Below are 26,953 nucleotides of genomic sequence, written 5' to 3'. Positions count from 1 at the left end.
TCACAGCGATCCTCCTACCTCTGCCTCGTGAGTACTGGGATTAAAGGCGTGCGCCACCACGCCCAGCTCATCTCTCTGATTTTAATACTATTCTACTTACTAAAAATTAAAGTTAGGCTACAGATTGCTCAGTGGTTAAAGACACTTGCTTGCAAAGCCTCACAGCCCAGGTTCCATTACCCAGTACCCACGCAAAGGCAGGTATACAAAGTGACACATGTGTCTAGAGTTCATCTGCAGTAAAAAGAGGCCCTGGCATAGACATTTCCACTCTCAAATAAATAAATTAAAAACATAAAAAACTGAAGCTAAATATACTGTGAAATATCAATGAGACTAGCTTATTCTTAAAGAATTCTTATATTTAATTATATAGAGACCATTGTGCTTATATTTATGACCTAATAATATAGTCTGATGTCAATTTTATAATCTGAAATGTTTCTAACAATAGTCCTAATGCCAGGCATACTGGTGCTGCCTGTAGCCCTGCAACAGGGCAAGCTGAGGCAGGAGTCTATTGGAACTCAACAGGAGAGGTGAGCTTTGTCAACACAGTAAGACTCTGTACCTTAAGAAAAAGAAAACAAAAGAGCAAGTCCGAATAAAATCAGAACTGGCTAGCTTCTGGGGACTAGAAATACAGCAAGCAGATGAGAGTGCATAAGCATGAGGGCCCAAGTTTAATCCCCAGCATCCACATAAAAAGCCGAGACTGGGGCTGGAGAGATGGCTTAGTAGTTAAGGTACTTGCCTGCGAAGCCTAAGGACCCATATTCAACTCTCCAGATCCCACATAAGCCAGACCCACAGGGTGAGGCAAATGTACAAGATTACACATGCAGACAAGGGCCAGGGAGATGGCTCAGAAGTTAAAGGCATGTGCTTGCAAAGGCTGCTGGTCCAAGCACTTCCTTAGCATTCTATGAGGCCTGACACAATGTGGCACACACCTGTGGTCCCAAACTACCAAAGGCAGTGGGAGGCAGAGTCAGGAGAATCTAACAACTCAGGTGTTGACTACCTTGGCAAACAAACAGCACAACAGCAAAACAATAAGACAGCCTGTCTCAAAAAAGATAGCAGAACAGAACAAAGGTTACCTCTGACCTCCACATGAGCCTTGGCATTGTCTCCATACACATCCTACACATCTAGAAAACTACACACTCACACAAATAAAAACAAACAATGTTCTTAAATGGTAGATATCTTCTGGGCTGGAGAGATGGCTTAGTGTTTAAGCGCTTGCCTATGAAGCCTAAGGACAACGGTTTGAGGCTTGATTTCCCAGGACCCACATTAGCCAGATGCACAAGGCGGCGCACACATCTGGAATTCATCTGCAGTGGCTGGAAGCCCTGGTGTGCCCATTCTCTTTCTCTCTCTGCCTCTTTCTCTGTCTGTTGCTCTCAAATAATTAAACAAAAAAATGCTAAAAAAAAAAAAAAAACTTATAAAAACTGGTAGATATCTTCATGTAACCTTACTCATGCTTTAATTGGTTTAAGAAATTTTTTTATGGCTAATACAAAAGTAAGCTACTATGCAAACTGATGATATATTCTGGAGAACAGTATTCTCAGCCCATTCCAAGTTAAAATAACTATAAAGAAAGAATAGGAACAAACCAGTCTGAGTTAACATAGGCTAGATGGTTAATACTGTGTGACATCTATTACTTCAAAATTTCAAAGTGTTAAGAGTATGAAATTAAAATTGTATTAGAAAACAACTTTAGAAGTTCTTACCTCTAATTCTACATCAGCTCGTACATACTGTCGGGTTTTTGGATGATTAAGAAGGTGCAAAATTGTAGTAATAAGAGCCTCGTTTATTCGACTTAATTGGCAATCAATCACATTTTTCAGGATGGTGTTCAGTCCGCCTCGAAGAGCCACCACCTCTGGATTCTGAAGTGCTAAAATAAAATAAAAACTTAACACATTACATTTGACATAATAAGGAATTTGAAACCTGCCCTTTCAGTTAATTTTCTTTTGGATCTGAAAACTTTCTAATTTAACAACATAAATATCTGTTAAGAGTCATTGAATATGCTTCCCTAAACCATGTTTTAAAAAATGTTTTTGCATATCCTTGCCCATACTTTACTCAATTTTTTCTCTACCCACTGCAGATATTTTTTAACTGTGAAAACATTAGTCCTTCATCTGCTTGAAATCTTTTATACAGTTTATTTTAGATTCAACCTAAAATAATACAGTACATTTACTTTGATAAAGAAAACACATACACACACACACACACAGTTTGATAACTTTATGATGGGAACCTCCCTTCTCTCTTATGCCAAAGATCAGTAATGTACTTTAAATGTTTATACATATGACTGTGAGTTATTGCTGATTTATTTTTGTTTTGTTTTGGAGGCAAAGCCTTGTTATGTAGTTGAGGTTGACCTAAAACTTGGTATGAAGCCCAGGTTGGCTTCAAATTCAATCCTCCTGCCTCTGCCTACTGAGGGCTAAGATTGTAGATATATATCACCATGCCTGGCTTGACATAAATTACAGTTTTCAATCTGTCATTTAGTTGAGTTTCATTAAGGTGTTTCTTTTTCTTTTAAGATTTTATTTTTATTTACTTATTAGAGACAAAGAGGAGAGAGATAAGGAGAGACTAGGCATGCCAGGGCCTCTAGGCACTGCAAACAAACCCCAGATCCATGTGCCACCATGTGCATCTGGCTTACGTGGGACCTGGAGAATTGAACCTGTGTCCTTAGGTTTTGCAGGCATGCTCCTTAACCACTAAGCCATCTCTCCAGCCCTCATTAAGATGTTTCTTAATTCTCCCTCACAAATATTTAAATAATTATCCCAGTATGTTTTTCAAGTTTTTTTTTTTTTCTTTTTGAGGTAGCATCTGGCTCTAGCCCAGGTAGACCTCGAATGCACTATGTAGTCTCAGACTGGTCTCGAACTCACAGCAATCCTCCTACCTCAGCCTCCCAAGTGCTGGGATTAAAAATGTGCACCAACCCAGCCCAGCTGTTTTTTGAGAAAGGGTTGTCTGCTATGTTCACAGGCTGGTTTCCAAGACCTCGAGTTACAGGCATTTGCTACCATGCCAAGACTGATTTCTATACTTAATGATCTACCAAAGATTTTATGCTAGGATTTACAATTTTTGGTTCTTTTTTTAATATTAATCTCAATTAACCTACATTAATAACTATAAATTAATATTAAAGGAACAACTTTCTTTTCTCCTTCACTTACTCTTTTCTATATACATTTTCCTGGGTTTATTCTTGTGAGTCAGTTTTGGAATTCATATTCTTCATTTTCTAAAATGAGGTATAGTTATATACAATCAAAATGCACACATCTTAATAGAGTTTAATGAAGTTTGAACAACAATGACACCTAAGTAATCAATAACCACCTAATGGTACTATCTTTAATTGACTACAAAGTCCTTCTGCACTGTTTCCCAGTGAGTCCCCACCGCACAGATGACTAGAAAAGTTCCCTTGGACTATTTTTCAGTGCGCCCCCACTGTACGGACAAGTAGAAAAGTCACCTCAGACTACCATCCAGTGAGGCCCCATGGCACAGATGACTGCTGCTCCACTTACTTCAGAGCAGGCGTGCTTTCTAGAGAATCCAGACTGCAAGACACAGGAGTCTAAAGTACTTCCTGAACAGACTCTACATACACCTCTAGTGCTTCTTACATATTTCTAGTGCATAGCTTTACCTTCTTCTTGGAAATAGTATGTTTGTTTGTTTTTTCCTATTCTGGTTACTGCTGCTGAAGCATAAAACATAGCTACAAAATTCAGATTTTCAACATTATCCCATAGGACTACAATTAAATTCTGTTTATCACTCGATTCGGTTCCCACCCTCTATGTGTATAATGGCACTATCTATTTTCTAGTATATATAATTCATTAAGTAGTTTAACTTACAATTAATAGGTCTGTAAGTTTGCAACAATGCTAAGATGTAGTGTTTGTGGAAACCAACTATTAAGGGCAATACTAAATGCAGACTTGAGATAAATATTCTAAATAGTACATAGCCACCTAATTAGTAATTATCTACATAGTTATTTGTATATACAAAAGAATTACCTGTTCCTTACAAAAACTTACACTAATTAATCTCCTGAAGATGATTAATTCACCAGTGTTTTCCACTACTTCTATGGATTTTGACTGATCCTGCTTCCTCCTTTTTGAGTAGTTATAAATTACCAATCCTAAAAACCTATTTTCAGTGAGTTTTCAAATATACATGCTATATAAATCGTATCACTGACAAACTCTTACTGTACTGTCATCCTATTTTAATCATGATTTTTTTGACCTTTGAGTTTTACAAACATCTAAATGTATACTTCATTGTTACTTCCAACTAACAGAATTTAGGCTAAATAACTAATGTTGTTCTCTAATTAAGACTTTTAAGCGGGCCTGGTGGCACACGCCTTTAATTCCAGCACTTGGGGGCCAGAGGTAGGAGGACTGCTGCAAGATCAAGGCCACCCTGAGACTGCATAGTGAATTCCCTGTCAGCCTGGGCAAAAGTGAAACCCTAGCTCAAAACACCAAAATAAAAAAAAATAAAAAAAAAAGGAATTTTAATTTCATTTTTGTTTTCTTCCTGGTTAATGTGGAATTTAAGTTTGTTTCCTTCTTATTTCTGACATGAGACTGTCCATTCATTACAATGAGCAGAGTTTTACCAGCACTTTATGACGACACCATAACCTGAGTATTCCATACATTGGCTTGTAGTGAAATTTTAATAACTTCCATAATTTCTTTTTTGACAAGAAATGCAGCAGTATTTACTTACTTACTTTTGTGTATCAATACATGTGTTCCTATGTGTGAGTGCAGGCATATATGTAGAGGTCCAAGGACAACTTCTGGGTCCATTCTCTCCGTCCCATCTCATCTGTGGCAGTGTTGTTCCTACATCTCTCTCTCTGCTATTCTTTGTGCTGTGCTCCTTCAGAGCTTCTGGAAAACTGACCTATGTCCACCTCCCATTTTACTGTCAGAGAACTGGAATAACAGAAGCCCACCATGGCTGCTGGCATTTTACATGGGGTCAGAGGATGGAAATTGGGCGCTCAGCCTTGAATGGCAACTGCCTTATTCACTGAGCCATCCCATCAGCCCAATAATGTTCTTAACCATGTATCTCTGTTATACAGTAAACTCTACAGCTACTGAAATCTTTGTGTAACTTCTTCGGTAATTCAAAATCCATTTCCCTCACAATGATCAGATGACTGTGCATTCATGTTTTTACCCTCAGTTTTTCTTACTCAAGTCCTTGAACCTTTTGCATTAGAATCTATGTGTGTATGTGCATGAGTGTATATTGTGAACCATTTATTATTTTTAACCCACATAAAGATGTAATCTGAGCAAGATTGGATTGTCAGATTCTAGATTTTATTATAATTATTAAATTATAAACAATTCCTCTATTAAGTTTCATGATAAATAAAACTTGAAGATTCATACAATTTTTATGTGAACTTAAAATTATTTGTTTAACAGCAAGCCTTCAATTTCTCTATGAGCACTGTTTATCATAGTTCTGCACCAAAATGAGAATTTATGTTTTAAAAACATTAGGAAATACTACATATTCTTTAGAAAATACTTTATTGTTTGAAGAAGATTCTAACCTAGTTCACAGATAATGGCAATGCATGCCCGAACCATTCTGTCTCTTTCTTGAAGTCCATCATTTCCAACTGCAATTAATGAGTTGGCAACAGAACTAGGAAACAAGGAAGCATTCACAGTGATCATCTGTAAGAAAGAACAATCAAAAAAATAAGTTATTTACTTCATAATGCATACTTTTACTTTAATTAGTTCATACAGGAGTAACAAAGATCATGGAATACTTGTAACATTGGGGTGCCAATTTTAACACTCTTCTTGTGTGGGTACTTCAAATGATTGCTATTACTATGACTAATAGCAACATACCATTACTAGAGAGAAATGTTTTTAATTTTTTCTAATAGTTCAGACTATAATCTAAATTGTTCAACAAGTTTTTAAATATGCCGTTACTCTAGAATAGTCACTTTATCTTACACAGCTATCGTACCTAGCCAGTAATGAGAATAGCAGTCAACATATCCCTATACTATTAGATCCTTGCCTCTTACATTACATACAATTAGCACCACATTAGTGTAGATTAGTTCATGAGCAGCTCATTGTGTCTGTCTGCCTGCCTGTGTGTGTGCACATGCATATGCCTATGTTCGGATGCATGTAGGGGCTAGATGACAACCTTGGTTGCTATACCTTAGGAACATCATCCACCTCTTGTTTCCTCACTGTTTATTTGATTTATTTTATATATAATAGGTTATAATCATTTATTACGTTACCCTGGGGGTCCTCCTCAGTAGGGTCATGAAGGCCTCAGTCCGTCCCTGTGGGATACTAGGTGGTAGGGGGAGAATGTGCCTCAAGATACTCCTACCCACTCTCCATCCCGCCTCCACCCCCCCTCTTTTTTTTCCGAGGTAGGGTCTCACTCTAGCTCAGGCTGACCTGGAATTCACTATGTAGCCTCAGGGTAGCCTTGAACTCTCCGTGATCCTCCCAAGTGCTGGTATTAAAGGCATGAGCCACTACACCCGGCTCATCCACCTCTTTTTAAGACAGGTTCTTATTGGAATTAGGCTAGATTAGCTGACCAGCAATCTACAGGGATTCAGTATCCCTTTTCCAGCCTCTCACTGCTAGAATTAGAGATACAATACTACCACAGCCAGCAATCTTTTATTTTTTTTTTTTTTTTAACATGGGTCCTGGGATTGAACTCAGGTCTTCATGCTCAGGAGGCAGACACTTTACCCACTGAACTATTCCCTAGTCCTCATGAACAGCTTTACCAGTCTCTCCTTGTTCAAATTCATTTGACCCTCTTTGCTACAACAGATGCCTAATAATCTCTTAATATCTACTTTATCTTCCATCACTAACTTGTTGCTATGCCAGAAGGTAGACTGAATAATTCACCATCTTCACTTACTATTTCAAAAATTCAGAAGGAAAGTGGGGTGTAGTGGCAAGGCCTTTAATCCCAGGAATCGGAAGGCAGAGACAGGAGGATCGCTATGAGTTAGAGGCCAGCCTGGGACTACATAGTGAATTCCAGGTCAGCCTGGGCTAGAGTGAGACCCTATCTTGAAACCCCACCCTCCCCCTCCCGAAAAGAAAATTGAAGGAAATAGTATGGATCTAGTGACAAAACTCTGAATAAATCTCACATTAAAGATTTAAGTGGCAATAATGTTAACTGTAATACTAACAACAGTTAAAAGGTATCTTTCAATAGAAAAGATAAAGAATTTCAACAGAGAGAAAATTAATCTGTCCTAGATGTTAATGGTGTAAACCTTTAAGTAACATAAAAGTTTCTGCTGCAACAGAGGATATAAGATATTGGTTACCATCACTGTGGATGGTTATGTCATTTAAGCAGCATTAACTATTGCCACAAAGTTCAATAGAAATTACAGAATTTCACAACCATGAAATAAATTAATTTTAATTACTGTAGAAAGTAAAAAAAAAAAAAAAGTTTAACACCTTTTATAAACCAATACTTTGCATTAATCAAAAAGAGAATTGGGGGGGGAGGGCTGAGGAAATGGCTCAGCAGTTAAAGCGTCTGCCCAGGACCCATGTAAGCCACATGCACAAGACGGCACATGTGTCTGGAGTTGGTTTGCACTGGCTAGAGGCCCTGGCATGCCCATTCTCTATCTACCTCTTTCTCTCTCTCTCTCAAATAAATAAATAAATAAATAAATAAATAAATAAATAAATAAATAAATAAATAAATGAATAATACATTAAGACGGGGGGGGGGGGGCCTGGAGAGATGGTTTAGCAGTTAAGGTGTTTGCCTGCAAAGCCTAAGAACCAAGGTTTGATTCCCCAGGACCCACATGAGCCAGGTTCACAAGGTGACACATGAGTCTGGAGTTCATTTGCAGCATCTGGAGGCCCTGGCACACTTATTTTCTCTATCTGCTCCTCTCTCTCAAATAAATAAAAAAAAATATTTTTTAAAAAGGCAAAGGAACCTGGAGAGATGACACAGCAAGCAGTTAAGAAGCTTGCCTTCAAAGCCTAATGACCGTGGCTCAATCCCTCAGTGCTCACATAAAGCCAGTGCACAAACTGGAACATGCATCTGGAGTTCATTTGCTGCAGCTAGAGGCCCTGGCACGCCCATTCTCTCTGTCTATTTCTCTCTGCTTGCAAATAACTTACAAAAAAATTTTTTTAGGGCTGGAGAGATGGCTTAGTGGTTAAGTGCTTGCCTGTGAAGCCTAAGGACCCCGGTTCAAGGCTTGGTTCTCCAGGTCCCACGTTAGCCAAATGCACAAGGGGGCGCATGCGTCTGGAGTTCATTTGCAGAGGCTGGAAGCCCTGGCGCGCCTATTCTCTCTCTCTCCCTCTATCTGTCTTTCTCTCTGTGTCTGTCTCTCTCAAATAAACAAATAAAAAATTTTTTTAAAAAAGTTAAAAAAAAAATTTTTTTTTAAGAGACAGGAGAGAGAAGTGGATGAAGAAGAGGAAAATGGTCTCTTATATTAACTTATATTTTAATATTTACCATTTTATTAGTATGCTTATAAGGTAATGATAAGAAACTGTCCAAGGAACAAAGTTCATGTGACATGTGTATGTGTTTTCACATGTGTGGGTGCATGTACACATGGATGAGGAGGGAAGAGATTGACATGGGAAGTCTTTCTCAGTCATTCTCCACTATATTCTATGAGACAGCATCTATGCTCTACTTGGAGCTCAGGATCTAGCTACAGTGGATACCCAGTAAACTTCAAAGATTCTGCCTCTGCCTCCCCAGTATGGGGATTACAGGCATGAATGATGCTTAGCATTTTATGTGAGCACTGGGCATATGAACCTAGGTCTTCATGCTCATACAGCAAGTACTTTACCCACTAGGCTATCTCCCTAGCCTTCACATAATAAACTCTAAAATGAGTTGGCTAAAAAAGCCAGATAATTTGGCTTCAAGAGTTAGATATGCTATTAATTAATGAAATCAGTTATTTTTGGCAAATAAATCCTTTTTGCCTCAGTTAGCAAATTTGTAAAATGAAGACAGACATAACCAAATAGTTTGTATAATTTTAATTACAAAAAAATTTATTCTACAAATCTCCCATGTCTATTAAACATATACTTTTAAATCCAACAGCTGGGACAAATGAAAAAATTAAAAATGTTTACAAATAAATCAGTTTCTATTCTTCTAGGAAATATATGCAAACTCTAAAACTCAGTGTAAATCAGAATGTTTTCCTCATAAATCTATAAGTACTCAAGGAAAAGCCATAAAACTGTTGGGTATAGTGGCTCATACCTTTAATCCTAGCACTCAGGAAGCTAAGTTAGGATTTCAGTAAGTTTGAGGCTAGCCTGGGCTAGAGTACTAAGTCATGCTGGGCTAACAGCGAGACGTTGCTTAAAAAAAAAAAACAAAAGTTAATGGTCTGGAGAGATGGTTTAGCAGTTAAGGCACTTGCCTGCAAAGCCAAAGAACCTCAATTCGATTCGCCAGTACCCAGGTAAGCCAGATGCATGAGGTGGCAGCCATACATCTGGAGTTCGTTTGCAGTGGCTGGAAGCCCTGGAGCATCCATTCTCTCTCTCTCTCTCTCTTCCCTCCCCCCCCACACAGACACACACACACACACACACACACACAGACACACACACACACACGCACTCTGTTTCTTTCCCTCTCTTAAATAAACAAATAAAAATAAAATATATTTTTTTTAAAGTTAAGGGCTGGAGAGATGGCTTAGCAGTTGACGCACTTGCCTGTGAAGCCTGAGGACTCAAGTTTGATTCCCTAGGACCCACATAGGCTGGATGCACAGGATGGTACATGTGTCTGGAGCCCATTTGTAATGGGCCTTCTCTCTATCTGCCTCTTTTTCTCTCAAATAAGTAAAATAATTTTTTTAAGTTTCAAAAATTTATAAAAGTCAAAACAAAGTAAGAAATGTATGAGCACTTATTTCTGACACAGGACAGACATCTGTAAAATACAAGTGGAGACAAGGGAAGGAGTCTGTGTGGCTGACAACAAAGGGATGGTGGAAACACAAGCAGGAAGAAGGCTGAGAGTGTAGTGCTGGGCTCTGCCCATGTGAGCAAGACAGTGGGTGGGCTAACATCAGACAGATGAATGCCATGGAGGCAGGCTGTGCCTGGCATTCACTGGCCGGTGCAGGTTTGCAGATGCGCAACAACAGGCTCTTGGTCTGGCTTTGCCCCTCCCTATCTTGTGGAGTGTGTATTAAGGACATGCAATTCCACCAAATGAAATCCTTACAGCTTCTTAAAAGAACCGACAGTATTAATATCTATCATATGAACAGACATTTACATATGAAAATAATGATAGCTTAAGTTAGTTTGGTGGTAAGTAGAATTTAATGAGAACAGCAAACCAGAGGGAAAATTATACAGAACAGGACTGAGGCAAAACCAAAAAGGATAAAGGATTTCCTGGAAGCAAAAGGAGAAGAAAAAACAAGCTAGAGAGGCACAAAAGGGGAAAAACCAAAACTAAAACCAAATAGAACCTTACAAATGAATGAGATAGGTTTAAAAAAGGAAAAGTAACAAAAGTTATCCTAAAGCAAAATTAAATTTTTGCTTTTTCTTTAATATTTTCTACAAGTATTTAAAACTTTTTGGAATATGTACAAAAATGAAATTTTAATATTAAAATTTGAATTTGGGGGCTGGATGAATTGGCTTAATGGTTAAGGCACTTGCCTACAAAGCCAAAGGACCCAGGTTCAATTTCTCAGGACCTACAAAAACCAGATTCACATAGTGGCGCACACGTCTGGGGTTCATTTGCAGTGGCTGGAGGCCCTGGCACTCCCATTCTCTCTCTCAAAGAAATAAATAATGAAACTGAATTTTGCTATTTCATTAGCTGTGATGCTGATGTATACTTCAGATGCTAAAAGGACTGAAAAAAAAATTACAGTTTGTATCACATTTGACTTTTTAAATCTTCAAGCTAAATCAAGAGAAGCCCTACAGAAAATCCCTCCTCTCAGCCTATGTCCACTACCAACTTCTCTTTTAAGCCTATGTTTACTACCAATTACAAGCAATTTTCTGGCTCTTAGATTCACATATACCTGACTCAAATGATTTTGTATTTCATAAGACAACAAAACTAAATGGTATTCTGTTATGGTGCTATTAAATTGTTTCTAAGAGTCCACTTTTACTCAACTACTTTATAAGTTAAATTTTAACTTGTACAAGCTGGGTGTGGGTGGCTTGCACTCAGAAGGCAGAGACACTAAGAGTCCAAGGTCAGCCTGGGCTTGAGACCTTGTTAAAAAAATTGAAATGAAATTTTTATTCAATAACAGGAAGAAGCTGGATTTCATTGTTTGAGTCTATTTGAAGTCGTTTCTTTGAAAGCTACAAGCTACTTCCTTGGTAACGATCCTAAAAGATATGCCAGAAAATCCAAAGGGCCTTAGAGTAATTTTTGAGGTTCTTCAGGACTACAATTCTTCTGTTAACCACAAAAGATACTCTCTGTCTTTCACTTCTGTTCCCTCAGTATATCCTGAGGCTCTGAGGCTCCCCAGATGCGGCAGCACAAGAGACAACGCGGCAGCACATGCAATGCCCTCACTTTCTTCTGTCAAGGCATGCAGTACAGAGATTAGCAAATCTGTAAGACAATGGCACTCATCTCACTAATTTTCATTTTTGGAAAATTTAGTTGTTTTTATTAAAATTTTAAGGTTTATTATTTTTAGTATAAGTTAATATATTTTAGTTTATGTTAATTTGTGAAGTAACATACAAAAATCTACAAAGTTGTCCTAAATTCTGCAGACATAAAATTATATTTTCTTATGCTAAGAATTAGGAGGGATTTATAAACAAACAGAAAGCATACTTCATTTTCAAATCTGAATATGAAATGTCAAGTTACAGTGCGGATGTAACAATTTACTTACAATGGAAGTTTCTAAACCTATCTTTAAAATCCCTCATTAGAATTTCCAACTTCTTTTAAGATGATTTTTCCATTAATATTTGATTAATCCTAGCATAAAGGAGGCTGAGACAGGAACACTGAAAGTCCAAGGCCAGCCTGGATTACACAGCAAATTAAGGACAGCTCAACTTTCACAGCAATAATAAACATACACTTTATGATTCTCATGAATGTTTAGGAGACTTATGTCACTTGTCTTTAGCTGTGCCCCAACCAAATTTACTCAGTTCACATTCTTGATTGACGATTAGGACATCACATTAAACAACAGCAATAAAACAAATATATTCTTTGACAGCCTCTTAAGAGAAGCACTATGGAGTATCTGTAATACAGTCTGCTCAGGAACTTAAAGTGTGGTGCTCTCCATATCACAACTGTCTGTGGGTCGTATCCAAACTCATCTTTAAGGCTTTGAATTATTTGTGACAACTATTTTACAGTATTAGCTTTATATAAGCATACAATGGTGAGCAAGGAGTCCTTTTTACAGTAACAAATCGGTAATTACATTTCTATGAAGAAGTACTCTTTACAATGAACTTTTTGAACTTTTTGTTTTGTTTTCTAGACAGGGTCTCGCTCTAACCAAGGCTGACCTGGAACTCACTCTAGTCCCAGGCTGGCCTAGAACTCATGGGGATCTTTACTCCTCTGCCTCCTGAGGACTGGCATTAAAGGCATGTGCCACCATGCCTAGCTATAATGAACACTGTACAGAAATATCATCCTAGCTATCCCCCAATCACATAGATTATTTATGCTCATCTCAAAGTAAATTGACCAAATTCAAAAAGATAATTTATTTTTTTAATTTTAATAAAGAGATCTCTCAGTAATCTAATCTAAAACTCTAGATGTTTAACATGGAAAGCATACATTTATTTTCCTTTACAGTCTCACACATTGTGCATACCTTTCTGACTAATCGAAGTGCTTGAGTCCTCTCTACCTCGTTGCTCTGCTGTATGTCAATGCACCTAAATAACACACAAAATATTAATCACTGAACAACGTTTTAGATAATATGACTTACAGACTCATCTTCTTAAGCCAATATAACATATCAAAACTTTTAAGAGAATAAATAAAACTTTAATACATGTGTTTCCAGTACGCACAAGTATTTAGTTAACCCGTATTACATAGGGATAAATGCTTGTTACCAAAAAATGAAAAATAAAAATGAATTTCACACCTCAAGAAAACAGTAATATATGGATGAAAACAATTAATATCTATATACACCTATAAAGTATAAGAGAATATGGTGAAAAACTTTCCCCGGCTGATAGAAATTTAAATCATTTCATACAAATTATATATGAAAACATTTCAAGCTTATTTTAGTTTGTGATTTTAATCAAACTTTAAATGTTATATGTCATAACTCTCTTACACAAGAATTCCCTTACCAAATGTAACTTGAGTTTTGTTTTCTCTTCAATAAGCTATGTTTGATAAATATCTCTTAGCTGACGTTTCCATAGTCTCTGTTTTATGTGGCAGCAAAACTGCTTTTATAAAGTTTATGTTTCTGCTGGGCGTGATGATGCACGCCTTTAATCCCAGCACTTGGGAAGCAGAGGTAGGAGGATTGCTGTGAGTTCGAGGCCATCCTGAGACTACATAGTGAATTCCAGGTCAGCCTGCAATAGAATAAGACTCTACCTTAAAAGAACAAAACAAAAGTTTATGTTTCTGCAGTTAAGTATTTTAACCCACATTTTACAGGTAGATAGTTTACTATTCAAAAACACTTTGTCAAAACATCATTATTCTCAGGCAATTCTATTAAAAAATAAATGGGGTTATGTAAAGTGCTTGCTCCACATTTTGAGTGTCAATGAAACAAAAAGCAAAAAACTTAAAAACTGGACATACAATTACATTTTTTGATATTTCAGAGTCTTAGATCAAACTAATAGTTGTGCCAAAAAACAACTATAGAGGTTGAAAAAAATGACCTTAGGAAACTACTATTCAAAGGGCAATAGAGAACAGCCCTGAAAAGAGAAGCATAAGGAGTGTCACTTGTATTCAATCTGTTTTACTTGCTGGGGTCATTTGTCAATCCCCAACTTTAGAATCCTAAGCCTGGCCTGGAAATAGATTTAAATTCAACAGCCAAACTAGTTGGGAGTTAAGGGTCTAAGTTCCAAAAAGAAAGGACTGGAATGTGAGCGGAAAATCTGTATGCAACGCTCTCATCAACATACTTGCCATAGTCTATATTGTGCAAAAGCAGGACTCATCTCCAAAGGGGGAGAGGGAGCAAAAACATACTGTGAAAAGCACAGGAAGAGATCAGAGACACCAGTACATATACAACACTGTAACAAAGAGACAGAGCTCAGGGCTGGCTGAGGTGAAGTTTTGGGATACCAAGCAGCTGCCTCCTAACAGTTTTAAATACCAATGTTCACATGTAATTAGGGGTTATGAGCAGGATTTACAACAACACACCACAGGTACCAAGAATCCTAAATCAAAATTAAATGACAACAGAAACAGAAAACAGGTGATTCACATATTGATACTGCCAGAGGAGACTTCAAAAATAACTGTGTTTCAGGTGGGGAACTAGCTCAGTCTCTAAAGGGCTTGCCTTGGAAGCTGGGGACTGCTGACAGTGCATAAATCCCATGTAAAAAAGGTCAGGCATGGTGGCACACTTGTAAATCCTAGCAATGAGGAGATGGACATAGAAAACGCCTGAGGCTGGGTATGGATCCCTAAAGCTTGCTGACCAGGGATCCTTTATATTGGCTAATGCCAGGCCTGTAAGAATCTGTCTCAATAAACAGCAACAAAAAAGGAGGACACTGTCCAAGGAAGAACACTCAACATCTCTACATACACAAATTACAAATAATAATGTAGGTTTAAGAAAATACAAAGATGAAACGCTGGAGCGATGGCTTAGCAGTCGAGCGCTTGCCTGTGAAGCCTAACGACCCCAGATCAAGGCTCAATTCTCCAGGACCCACCTAAGCCAGATGCACAAGGTGGCACTACCTTGGAGTTCATTTACAGTGGCTGGAGGCCCTGGTATGCCCATTCTCTTTCTCTCTTTATCTACCTCTTTCTCTGTCACTCTCAAATAAATAAAAAAATAAACAAAAAAATTTTAAATAAAAATAAAAAAGAAAACAAAGATGGAGAAGCAGAGACATAAAAATTTTAAAAAGTAAAAGATGGTTGGAGAGATGGCTTAGTGGTTAAGGCATTTGCGTATGAAGCCTAAAGACCCAGGTTTGATTCCCCAGTACCCAAGTAAGCCAGATGCACGAGGTGATGCATATGTCTGGAATTCATCTGCATTGGCTAGAGGCCCTGGTGCGCCCATTCTCTCTCAATATCTGCCTCTTTCCCTCTTTCTTTCTCTCTCAAAATAAATAAATAAATAATAAATATTTTTTAAAAAGTAAAAGAAGCCAGGTGTGGTACGTGCACACCTTTAAACCCAGCACTCAGGAGGCAGAGGTAAGTGGATCACCATGAGTTCGAGGCCACCCTGAGACTACATAGTGAATTATTCTAGGTCAGCCTGAACTAAGTGAGACCCTACCTCAAAAAACAAAAACAAAAACAAAACAAAACAAAACAAAAAAAAAAAGCAAAAGAGATCACAAGATATCAAACAAAAACTTTTAGAGACTGATTTACAAGCAGATACACTGGGATAAAACTAATTAAAAGTGGACCTTGTCACATAAATATGAGCAAAAATTACTGAGAAGTTTGAAAAATACAATGACAATGTCATAAACTTCAGGATATTAAGATTAAACCAGAGGGGCTGGAGAGAAACCAGATCCAATTCCCCAGAACCCACATAAACCAGATGTACAAGGCGACACATGTGTCTGGAGTTCCTTTGCACTGGTTAGAGGCCCTGGAGCATTTTCTCTCCCTCCCTCCGCCTCTCTCCCTCCCCCCTTCTCTCTCTCTCTCTCTCTCTGTGTGTGTGTGTGTGTGTGTGTGTGTGTGTGTGTGTGTGTGTTTGTGAGAGAGAGAGAGTGTGTGTGTGTGTCTGCTTGCAAGTGAACAAATATTTTTGTTTAAAAAAAAAGATTAATTCTACCCAGGTGTGGCAGCACATGCCTTTAATCCCACCACTTGGGAGGTACAGGTAGGAGGATCGCCATGAGTTCAAGGCCACCCTGAGACTACGGACTGAATTCCAGGTCAGCTTGGAATAAGAGTAAGACCCTACCTCAAAAACAAAATGAAACAAAACAAAAGATTAATCTGGAGTACAGACAGAATACATCAAATAAAAACCCCTCAAGTACGTGGCGGGGTACAAAGAGGCATCAGATGCAAAGCATTAACAATAAACTTTGTTGTTTGATAGCAAAAAAAAAAAAAAAAAATTAAAAGAAATCCCAACAATAGCTGACAAGCATTGAAAAATAACTACAATAAACCATCAAATCTTCAAATATGAAGACAAAACAGATGTATTTACAAGAAACAAGAAAAAATACTCTTCCAGTAGACCTGTAATACAAAACAAAAACAAAAACAAAAAAAACCCACAAAGGCAAGAGACCCATCAAATAAAAGTGATATACAATGAAAACCTGTAGAACCAGGTAAGGAACATAGGTAAGTGTAGGTGCCATTTGAAACAATGAGTTGGTGATCTTGTTACATCTTGATATTATATTGTAATGATAAAAAACACACAGAAGACATAACCATAATCAGCTTACTACATTGTTCTGACAGCCATAAAAATAGCAGACTGTAACATATAAACAAAATATAAGGCAGGGATGCCCAAGCTTTTGACACTGTGAGAAGACATAATGCCACCATGTACAAATGTGTTGAGCTCCATGCATAGCTATGGCGGGAGACATGCGGCCTGCAGATGCAGGCTGGACACGTCTGAAAATCTCTCAAACACTAAAGAAGAAAAGGCTACACAACAAACACACTACCAGAAGAAGGGGCATCCCACTTATTAAATAAAAAAACAGCCAGGCATTTTTGTAATCTCAGCAGTTAGAAAACAAAGGCAAGCAGGGCATGTTGGCACACGCCTTTAATCCCAGTACTCGGGAGGCAGAGGTAGAAGGATTGCCGTGAGTTTGAGGCCACCCTAAGACTCCATAGTGAATTCCAGGTCAGCCTGGGCTAGAGTGAGACCCTACCTCAAAAAACCAAAAGAATTAAAAAATTAAAAAAAAATAAAGGCAGAGAATCATGAATTTGAGGTCAGCCTGGGGCTACATAAAAGCCTGTTGAGGGAAGGAGACAGGGGAATGTAAGTAACAAATGCACTACAAGGAATAAGGTAATAATCTTAACATGTTAGACATGATACACATAAGTAGTTCTATTAGTCTTATAAACTGGTATAGTATCAATATAACTGATGAGACATAAATACTTCAACTAGAAGATGGAAATATTATTGAAAGTGACAGATCTGTGTTTACAGGGGATAAGCTTCAATGTGGTAACAACATAGTAAGCCGATGAGAGAATTACCACCTTGCAAGCCCTAAGCAGAAGAAAGGTGCTTATGCTCTGGGATGTTAATTCATTAGGAGGCGCTACCAGGAACAAAGCGGACCACTATAGAATTATGAAAGCATCAGACCAAAATGAAGCTAAAGCAATTCTAAACATAACAGTGAAATTTCAAAATACATAAAGTGCTATAAAAAAAAAAAACCAAACATCTAGTACAGTACTGGATCTATAAAGAAAATGGATCTATAGGTACAGAAAACTTCCTGAAAAAAGGAAGCTCAACAGAATAAGTTTCACTGGTTTATCCTAATTATGACAGGAAAAATATTAACAGAGTTTCCATAAATTCTTTCAGAGAATTAAAAGGACAACACTGTTCTAGTTATTTATAGCACATACCCCTGACACAATAAAGATAGTAATGGAATAGGAGTGGAAGGCCAATGCCTTTTATGAACACAGGTGCTGAAGAAATGACTTAATGGTTAAAGCGCTTGCCTATGAAACCTAAGGACCCAGGTTCAATTACCCAGTACCCACGTAAGACAGATGCAAATGGTGATGCATGCATCTGGAGTTCATTTGCAAGAGCTAGGGGCCCTGGCACATCCATTCATTCATATTCTCTCTGTGTCTTAAATAAATAAATAAAATAAATAAATAAATGCTAGAAATGCAAAGAAAGTTTATTAAAACCCTATTGAAGCCTGGTGTGGTGGCACATGCCTTTAGTCCCAGCATTCAAGAGGCAGAGGTAGGAAGATTACCGTGAGTTTGAGGCCACCCTGAGACCACAGTGAATTCCAGGTCAGCCTGGGCTAAAGCAAGACCCTACCTGGAAGAACAAAAACAAAACAAAAAGCCTCTAGAAGGTATAAGCAAAGGGTGAAATAGTATCTTCCACTGAGAAGACGAGCACCTGTCCAGCTCAGTTCAACCCTCTCATGTTATGTGGAAGTCAAGATAGAACAAAAGTGAAAGACACCATCTGTAAGTAATGCTGTATACAAAAGAAACCCAGAAAAATCTATAAACAAGTAGAATATGAAGTAAATGTAAGCAAGCTTCCTAAATAACTAGGTCACTACAACCTCTATTTTTCTGCATATCAGTGACTAGAAATAATGATTTAAAAAATGGCATTAACCATCAATACCATTACTTTACATAATCTAAGTCAGGTGTGGTAGGTAGTACATGCCTGTAACCCAAGCACACAGGTGGCTGAGGCAGGAGAATTCCAAGTTTGAAGCCAGGCTGGAGTATTTAATAAGATCCTGTCTCAAAAACAAAACAAAATAAAACAGTTCAAGACCTCTGCAGAGAAAACTGCAAATCTTTGTTAAGAGAAAAGAAATATTTCTGATAAAGGATTGTCATAAAGATGGCAATTTAGCCAGTCATAGTGGTTCTCACACAGCACTTGGGAGGCTGAAGCAGGCCAATCACCAGGAGGTCTACACAGTGACATCCTAGACTACAGAATTTCCAGTGCCAAAAAATAAAGCAAACAAACAAAAACAAAAAATTCTCACCAAGAAAATGCTAATTAAAACCATAGTGAGGGAGCTGAAGAGACGGCTCAGGGGTTAAAGTGCTTGCCTACCAAACTTAGCAACTTGGGTTCGATTCCCCAGTACCCACGTAAACTCAGATGCACAAAGTAGCACCTGCATCTGGAGCTTGTTTGCAGTGGCAGGAGACCCTCATACACCCATTCTCTCCCCATCTCTCTGTATCTCTTTGCTTGCAAATAAATAAAATAATTAAAATTAAAAAGTAAGAACCCACAATGAAAACCATACAACAGTTCATTCCTGAGCACAGAACCACAAATGTTGACGTGGAAAGATGAGGACTCTTTACACAGCTGGCAGTGGTATAAGTCAGTGCAATCACTTGAAAAATTACAAAAGTCTAACTACTGAGGCTAGACACATATACCTTACATCCCAAAAATTTCCACTGCGTGATTACCTAAAAAGAAACTCGTGCCTATGTCTACCAACACACTGGTAAAACAATATTCAGGAAAGCTTTATTCGAAAGGGCTGAAGCCTGAAAGCAAGTACAAAGTGAACAGATTAAACTGCAGTCTAATCATAAGATCAAGTACTATTTAGCCAAAAAGAAAAAAAAAAAACAAAACCAAGAACGTGAAAGAACCTTACAGAAAATAACGAGGAACAGTGTATGCTTTCAACACAATACTCAAGAGGAGGGAAAACCAGTCTTCAGTGAGACAAGTAGGAACATTAACCACTGTTTAAAGATATAATGGAGCTTTCCTGGTATGCTAAAAATGTCCTAAGTCTTACTTGGTTGCATATGTTTATAAAAATTACCAAGCCATACACTGAAAATTTTTTTTTGCAGTTTTAGCAGGCAAGATAAAACTAGACACAAACCAGAGAAACCATGAAACAAAACAATTCTCAGAAATTACCTAGCTATTAAGTAGTCCACTTTCAGTTTCAGCACCTTCTGCAGGACACTGGAGTCCTGAATGAGGTACCGCAGCGCTCGTAGCCCTGCTGCTCGCACTTCTTTTGCTTCATTTAATAAAGCCAACCGCAAACTGCATGGAAACAAACAGAAAGTGTACTTGTATGAGTTTAAAACATGGAAAGTTACAGACAGGTCACTGCTCCTCATGTGAAGAGCCTGGATGAGAAGCGGATCAGATCTAGGGTTTACTGCAATTGGGAATACTTCCATAGACCACCCTCATCTGAAAATCCCAAACTTCAAACTTATGAACACCAAGATAACACTAAAAAATTGTGGGATGTGGAGACTTTGATCTATCTCAAGTTCTTCCTCAGCAGAGGTAAGATAGGAACACTTACAGCTATGTAGGAGAGTAAGTCTATCCATCTGCTTTTCCCATCTATCAAAACACTCAACACAGCGATTAGGTTTCCCTCTGTCCTTCCTCCACACATTCTCAACAACCAAGGCAAGAGTATACAGTCCTATTTACCTTCTGTAGTTTATTTATAAAAGCAATGGAAAATATGCCTGCTCCAAATCATATCCTATATGCCTCACAATCTACTTCCTTTACCTGCTTCCATGCCTACCAAAGAACACTGGCTTAAACCAGTTAACAGAATGTTTTAACACAATCATCCCACAGGTCACTGTAATCATGTTCACTCCTAAGGGCAGCAAAAAGATGGTTGAATGATACTATTCGTTTGTTAGTATACTGCAGTAATGTAATCACTAGAGGTACACCCTTTCTTATGCAACACCTACATTTATTACTTCCTACTTATCCTGGGAAGAATAGAGACATTCAGTTTTGAAATTTCAAATTTAATTAAATTGTAAAAGCCAAGTATTTTTGAACATTAGCTTTAGTTCTTATTAACTGTTAGAAACAAAATATTTAGAATTCACAAAACAACAGGAGCATTAAAGTTCCTGAATTATTCTAATACCCAAACCACTATTTCTACAAAATCAAACATGAGGCCTAACTCAAATTTAAAATTACTACAAAGGAAATTACTCAAACCAGAAGAGTTGGGGAAAGGACTGAGTTGCACTTACCAGATGATAATATCTTCATAGTTAAAGCCCAGTTTTTCTTCACTATGGCCAATATCACAAAGAAGCTGTTAGAAAAAACAAATATACCCTAGTTATATATTGTGCTTAACATAAAATTCCAATTCTTTTTTTTTCCTGCAAATGGCATGATTTCAAAAATGCCTTAAAGACAGTTTTTCAAAGACAATGCATCTTTTTTTCTCTTTTTCCTTTCAGTAGTGGGGATTTAACATAGAGCCTCACACATGCTAAGCAAGCACTCTCCCACTAAACTATATCCCCATCCCTCCAAAACCTTCCAACAACAGGATCCGGGCTGGCCTTGAATGAGCAGCACTTTTGCTTCAGCCTCCTGAGCAAGGAAGATTACAGGCTTTGTACAAACAACCCTGGCTACTACACATCAAGATCCTAGTATCTGGAGAGATGGCTCAGCAGTTGAAGGGACTTACCTGCGCAGCCTGACAGCCCAGGTTCAATTCCACAGTACCTACATAAAGCCAGATGCACAAGGTGGCATATGCATCTAGAGTTTGTTACAGTGGCAGAAGCCCCTGGCATGCCCATACTCATTCTCTCTCTGTCTGCTTCTCTATGCCTCTGTCTCTCTAAATAAATAGTATTTTTAACAAGAAGAAAAGTGGGGTCACATGTACTCCAAAGACCCACATGTTAAAGATTTGGTCATGACATGGGGCTATTGGGGGAAGGTGGAAACTTCAGGAAGTGGGGGGTCTACTAAGAAGTCCCAGGATGCTGGGAACTTGTAGCAGACAGCTTCAGGTTCACTGAGAGGAACTTCTAGACCAGGCACAGTTATGGAGGAAGGGATTTATTGAAGCTTACAGATCCAGGGAAAGTTCCATAATGGCAGAAGAAGCTGGCCTGCCTTCGCACGACCAAGCAGAGAGAGGGAAGTACAAGCCTAAAGGTCAAAAGCCACAGCACACTTCAGGAACTCCAGCTAGACACACTTTGTATATCTTTAGATTGAAATCTGAAACCCACCAACACACCTTAAGATCCACCCAGTGACACTGCCTCCAGCCAGGTGGCTGCAGATGCAAGCTACAAACAATTAAAAAAAAACTAAATATATTGGGGGCCATCTATTCAAACTACCACAGAACTCAAAGGCGATTAGTAGGCCCAGTCCCATCTTCTTTTTCTTTTGCTCCCTGGCACATCAAATGAAGTAGTTTGTGCTCCCCTGAAAGTTCCTACCATGGTGTACTGCCTTGTTACAGGCCCACAAACAGGGCCAGTCAATCCTGGCTGGAAGCCTCCAAAACCAAGAGCCCAAATAAACAAACCTTTTTTTTTTTTCTCTAAGCAACAGTCTGAAGGCTCTTCATAGTGACAGGAAGCTGATTAAAAACAACAGGCAATGTCTGTTCCTGTCTGCACTCTCCTGTCTTTATAAGCACTCATAATAAACATGCATCACTACAATCTAGTAAAGTTGTACATGTACACTTCATACCCACACATAATAGCAGGAGTTGCAGACACTGAACACTCCCAAGAACACGTCACCACAATCTAGGAAAGTTGTACAAGTACACTTAGTACCCACACATAATAGCAGGAGTTACAGACACTGAGTTAATCTTCACAACCCAAGGAAGAAGTTCCTACTTTGCAATGAACACAATCAAGGTTAAAAACATTAATATCACTTCACAGGGCAAAAACCTAATTAAGGTAGTAAAGTCAGAAATCAGGCCAGTCTACACCCAAAGCACACACCACTGTGAAAAATATCACTACAACTTAAGCCTGAAATTCTTTGTACATTAGCACAGGAAGGAGAAACAAGCCACTGTTGTTTCCAGGACATCTAGTTTATATCAAAACCATACAAAAATTGCCCATTTCAAAGAATTAAAAACTAGATATAGCAAAAAACATTTACTTGAGATTCCCCAAATGTTTCAAATTATTGCTCTTTTAGCCTTGTCATTGTTTGGTCCCACATTAGACAGAAAGAGAGACAGACAGACAGACAGACGATGGATAGATGAGTGGATGGATGGACAATAAGATAAGAGTGTTTTGAGGGGGGGGAATTATCAAAAGAGGGTCTTGCTCTAGTCCAGGCTGACCTGGAATTCACCATGTAGTTTCAGGCTAGCCTTGAACTCACAATGATCCTCCTACTTTGGACTCCAGAGTGCTGGGAATAAAGGCATATGCTACGACGCCTGGCAAGAATTATTCTTTAAGGGTTATTTTTTTCATTTTATTTTTGGTTTTAGTTAATACAAAGGTAATTTTAATTTAGAGGCAAAACACCAAAAGGGTATCGTAAATAAAGCTTCTATAACCATCATTCTACATAACTGACAAAATATAATTCTCTTCTAAAGTTTCCCAAATATAAATAGCTACTAGTTAAAACTAAATAGCATTTAAAAATGTTTTTAAATAACTAGAAGTTTGTTTATTTTTTTAGAGAGACATACAGAGAGAATTGGCACAGCAGGGCCTCAGCCACTGCAATCAAACTCCAGACGCTTGTACCACCTAGTGGGCATGTGCGACCTTGTGACTGCCTCACCTTCATGCGCCTGGCTTACAGGGGATCTGGAGAATCGAACATGGATCCTTAGGCTTCACAGGCAAGTGCCTTAACCACTAAGCCTCTCTCCAGCATAAGAAACAATTTTTTCAAAATAAAGGAACTTACAGGCATCATATGTCACCAAGCTAAGTCCTTACTTATATGTAAATTATTCCAAACTTTGATTACTAACAGACAATGGTGTCAATGACCTTTAGACAAGGACTTTGTACTAGGACCCTGAACTATATGCTAAAGGATTATGAGGTTCAATACATTCCTTGTGGTTTCATATAACTGCTTTGCAATTGACTAAACTGTTTTCTTTAAAAGGAATATACTAAAATCCCTTTAGAAAAAGAGTAACATATTTTGGGAAAAGGGGTAAGGAGTTATAATTTCTTAAATATGAATAAAATGAACATATAAAAAAATCTGAAATGCAGGCTATTTATTCTTGTACTCCTAACAGGAAAACATTCTTTAAAAAAAGGAAAAAGAAAAAGAAAAGAGGCAAAAATCCATAAGAAACTTAGGGAGTTCTTACAATTCCTAAGTTTACATTCCTGTACTACCAGCCTTGACTATGAAGACAGAAAAATGAAGAATCTCAATGAAATATAGCAAAATCAAAACAAAACAAAAAAACCCTTGGCAAAGAGAATACTTAATATTTTTCATCTCATGAAATCACAGTGGTGGGGCTGGAGAGATGGCTTAGCGGTTAAGCGCTTGCCTGGGAAGCCTAAGGACCCCGGTTCGAGGCTCGGTTCCCCAGGTCCCACGTTAGCCAGATGCACAAGGGGGCGCATGCGTCTGGAGTTCGTTTGCAGAGGCTGGAAGCCCTGGCGCGCCCATTCTCTCTCTTTCTCCCTCTACCTGTCTTTCTCTCTGTGTCTGTCGCTCTCAAATAAATAAGTAAATAATTTAAAAAAAAAAGAAATCACAGTGGTAAAACATTCTAGAAAGTAAGCTAACTGTAGGCTTTCATTGTATGACTTCAGTGAACTGAAAATCTCCATGTCCACTTCTGCTTGTCCACTGCCACAGACTCATCTTGCAGCCTCAGCACCGGGGAAGTACTCATCTCTCCTCTTTTGGTCAGTCAGATGAGAACTGGTATAATGCTGGTGGAAAGTTACTGCCATGTCCAATTTAATTTTTAGTGCACAGAGGACTGTGAATCTGTCTGAATTCCAATCAGTGATGGTGGCTGCTGACCACCACCCGTAGACAACACTGGGTGGGGTGGCACAGCATTAGCAGGGCCAATGAGAGGTGGTGGAGGCTGGCTGAGAGCTAGCTAGGGTTGGATGAACCGAGCCTGCTGCTGGAGTGGAGGAGGCTGCTGGTGAAGAGCAGAGGCGGCAGGCAGTGCTGGACGAAGAAGTTGTGGGGGCTGCTTCAGAGTGGCAATGGGGGCTGTTGGTGATGCAGTGGGTGACAGGCAGGAGGTGATGGAACCAGATCTGTGACGCCTGTGGGGTCTGTACCTCTTCTAAGTTAAACCAACACCTGAACTTTACAAAGTTCTTCACTTGGCCAACAGTCTTCTTGCTAATTACATCTCTAATAACTTGAAAATCTTTACCATATTTGCAGACACCTTGCACAGCTAGAAATGGCTCCTCTGTGGTACAATGGGCATTAATTTTCTGATGTGACTCCTTCTTGGCTTCTTTTTAGGATAATAATCACTATCATGCCCATCCATCGGGTGTGTTTTTTTGACATCATCTTCGTTGCCACCCTATGTCTACTGACAAGTTAACAACCCTGGTGATCCATCAAACTTTGTCCTTAAGTGAGCTCATTTCCAAGGATAGTAATAATTTTATAAGACTTGCAATTGTCTTATCTGGAAGCATTTGCTGCATTCTGTGAAAGCTCTTCCCATGAAAACTAAAGGTTTGTTCAAACAGAACTTTATCTTCCACCGTTCACTCATCCAGAAAGGGAGTGAAATTAGGGAGATCAGCAAGGGACTTCTCAATGTTGTGTTTATGCCAGAACAGCATGCCAAGTGCCTGTTCAACATGATAGCCATGCTTCTCCTTTGCCACTGCAATTACCCATGCAATCCTGAACAGTGTGACATCATTCCAGGCATGGCAGAAGAGGGGAGGGGAGCAGGTGAGGGAAGAGCAGCAGGGTCTGGGGAGGTGGGGAGTTGAAGGAGGGGGGCACGTAGAGGGTATTAATATGGAGTCACCATCACTGCCCAAGGGGTTGCACACATCTGGAGTTCGTTTGCAGTGGCTGGAGGCCCTGGCGCGCCCATTCTCTCTCTCTGCCTCTTTCTCTCTCTGTCAGTTGCTCCCAAATAAATAAATAAAATAAAAATAAACAAAAAAATCCATACCCACAAATAGTGTGTTAATCTGCTTTTATTTATTATGAATGCATATGATTTACTTCACAATCACTGACATGCTCACAAGGAGCTACTGAAAATATCGTTTGGTGAAAAAGTTAAAACAAAATTGTAAATTTTCTCCAGGAAATAGAAAATTTTTTCAGATGCTTATGAACATAGGCAATTTTTAGAAAATATGATGATAAATGTTATTCCCATTTTATTTAAATTGCTCTCAAGGTTAAATGAATACTTCCTTTATTTAGAGGAACCCAGTCACCCAAATGCTTTAAAAAAAAAATCATATGTATTAGAATTCCACAGCACAACTGTTTCTAAGAAGCTATTTGTTTATTTATGTTGTAGCCCGTACTACTAGGTTAAGTACTTTACCACTGTAGCTATATCCTCTTTTTTAACTTTTTGAAACAGAGATGCCCAGGCATGGCCTTGAATCTCAGATCCTCCTATCTCAGCCTCTGAAGCAGTTAGGATTACTACCCAATCAAGCAAAGCCTTTAGAATATTCAGAATGAAAAGGGGCTGAAATATTTTTATCTTCAGAAAGTAGGTCTTTAGATTACAAGTGTGTTGTCAGATTTAAAAATAGACAGATTATATTCATCAGCAGTCTGCTCTACACACTGCTTTATCTAGTGAGATGATGTCAGAAGGCAAGCATGGCATGTGATATTCACAAGAGAAAAGGGTCACATCACTACCTCCTCGTGAGGCCTTAACAAAGACATTTTAGTAGAGATGAAGCTCAGCTTACACATGTTTACCGGGTGGGTAACTTAACACCGACAATAACAGTTACACTTAATAGTAAAATAACTTCCAGTGAAAACAATAGTCATATATAAGAT

At 38.5% G+C, this 26,953-nt stretch overlaps 1 protein-coding gene across 3 annotated transcripts in view; it reads right to left on the bottom strand.

Moving 5' to 3' along the window:
- Rictor (RPTOR independent companion of MTOR complex 2) overlaps positions 1-26,953 on the bottom strand; it is a 132,022-nt gene that overhangs the window by 59,297 nt on the left and 45,772 nt on the right. For 2 of the 3 annotated variants that reach the window (XM_045132084.1, XM_045132087.1), the window contains exons 4-8: positions 21,166-21,230; positions 20,054-20,185; positions 13,034-13,097; positions 5,681-5,807; positions 1,752-1,921 (exon numbers count right to left, since the gene is read on the bottom strand). In XM_045132084.1, coding sequence (XP_044988019.1) covers positions 1,752-1,921; positions 5,681-5,807; positions 13,034-13,097; positions 20,054-20,185; positions 21,166-21,230 — 558 coding nt within the window. Of the gene's footprint in view, positions 1-1,751; positions 1,922-5,680; positions 5,808-13,033; positions 13,098-20,053; positions 20,187-21,165; positions 21,231-26,953 lie in introns of those variants that run through there. The other variant, XM_045132088.1, reaches the window with a different exon arrangement.

Source organism: Jaculus jaculus, chromosome 13 (genome assembly GCF_020740685.1).
Source record: "Jaculus jaculus isolate mJacJac1 chromosome 13, mJacJac1.mat.Y.cur, whole genome shotgun sequence".
Lineage (NCBI taxonomy): Eukaryota > Metazoa > Chordata > Mammalia > Rodentia > Dipodidae > Jaculus > Jaculus jaculus.
The sequence above is the reverse complement of the archived record's forward strand: the minus strand, read 5'-3'. Positions and strand labels throughout refer to the sequence as shown.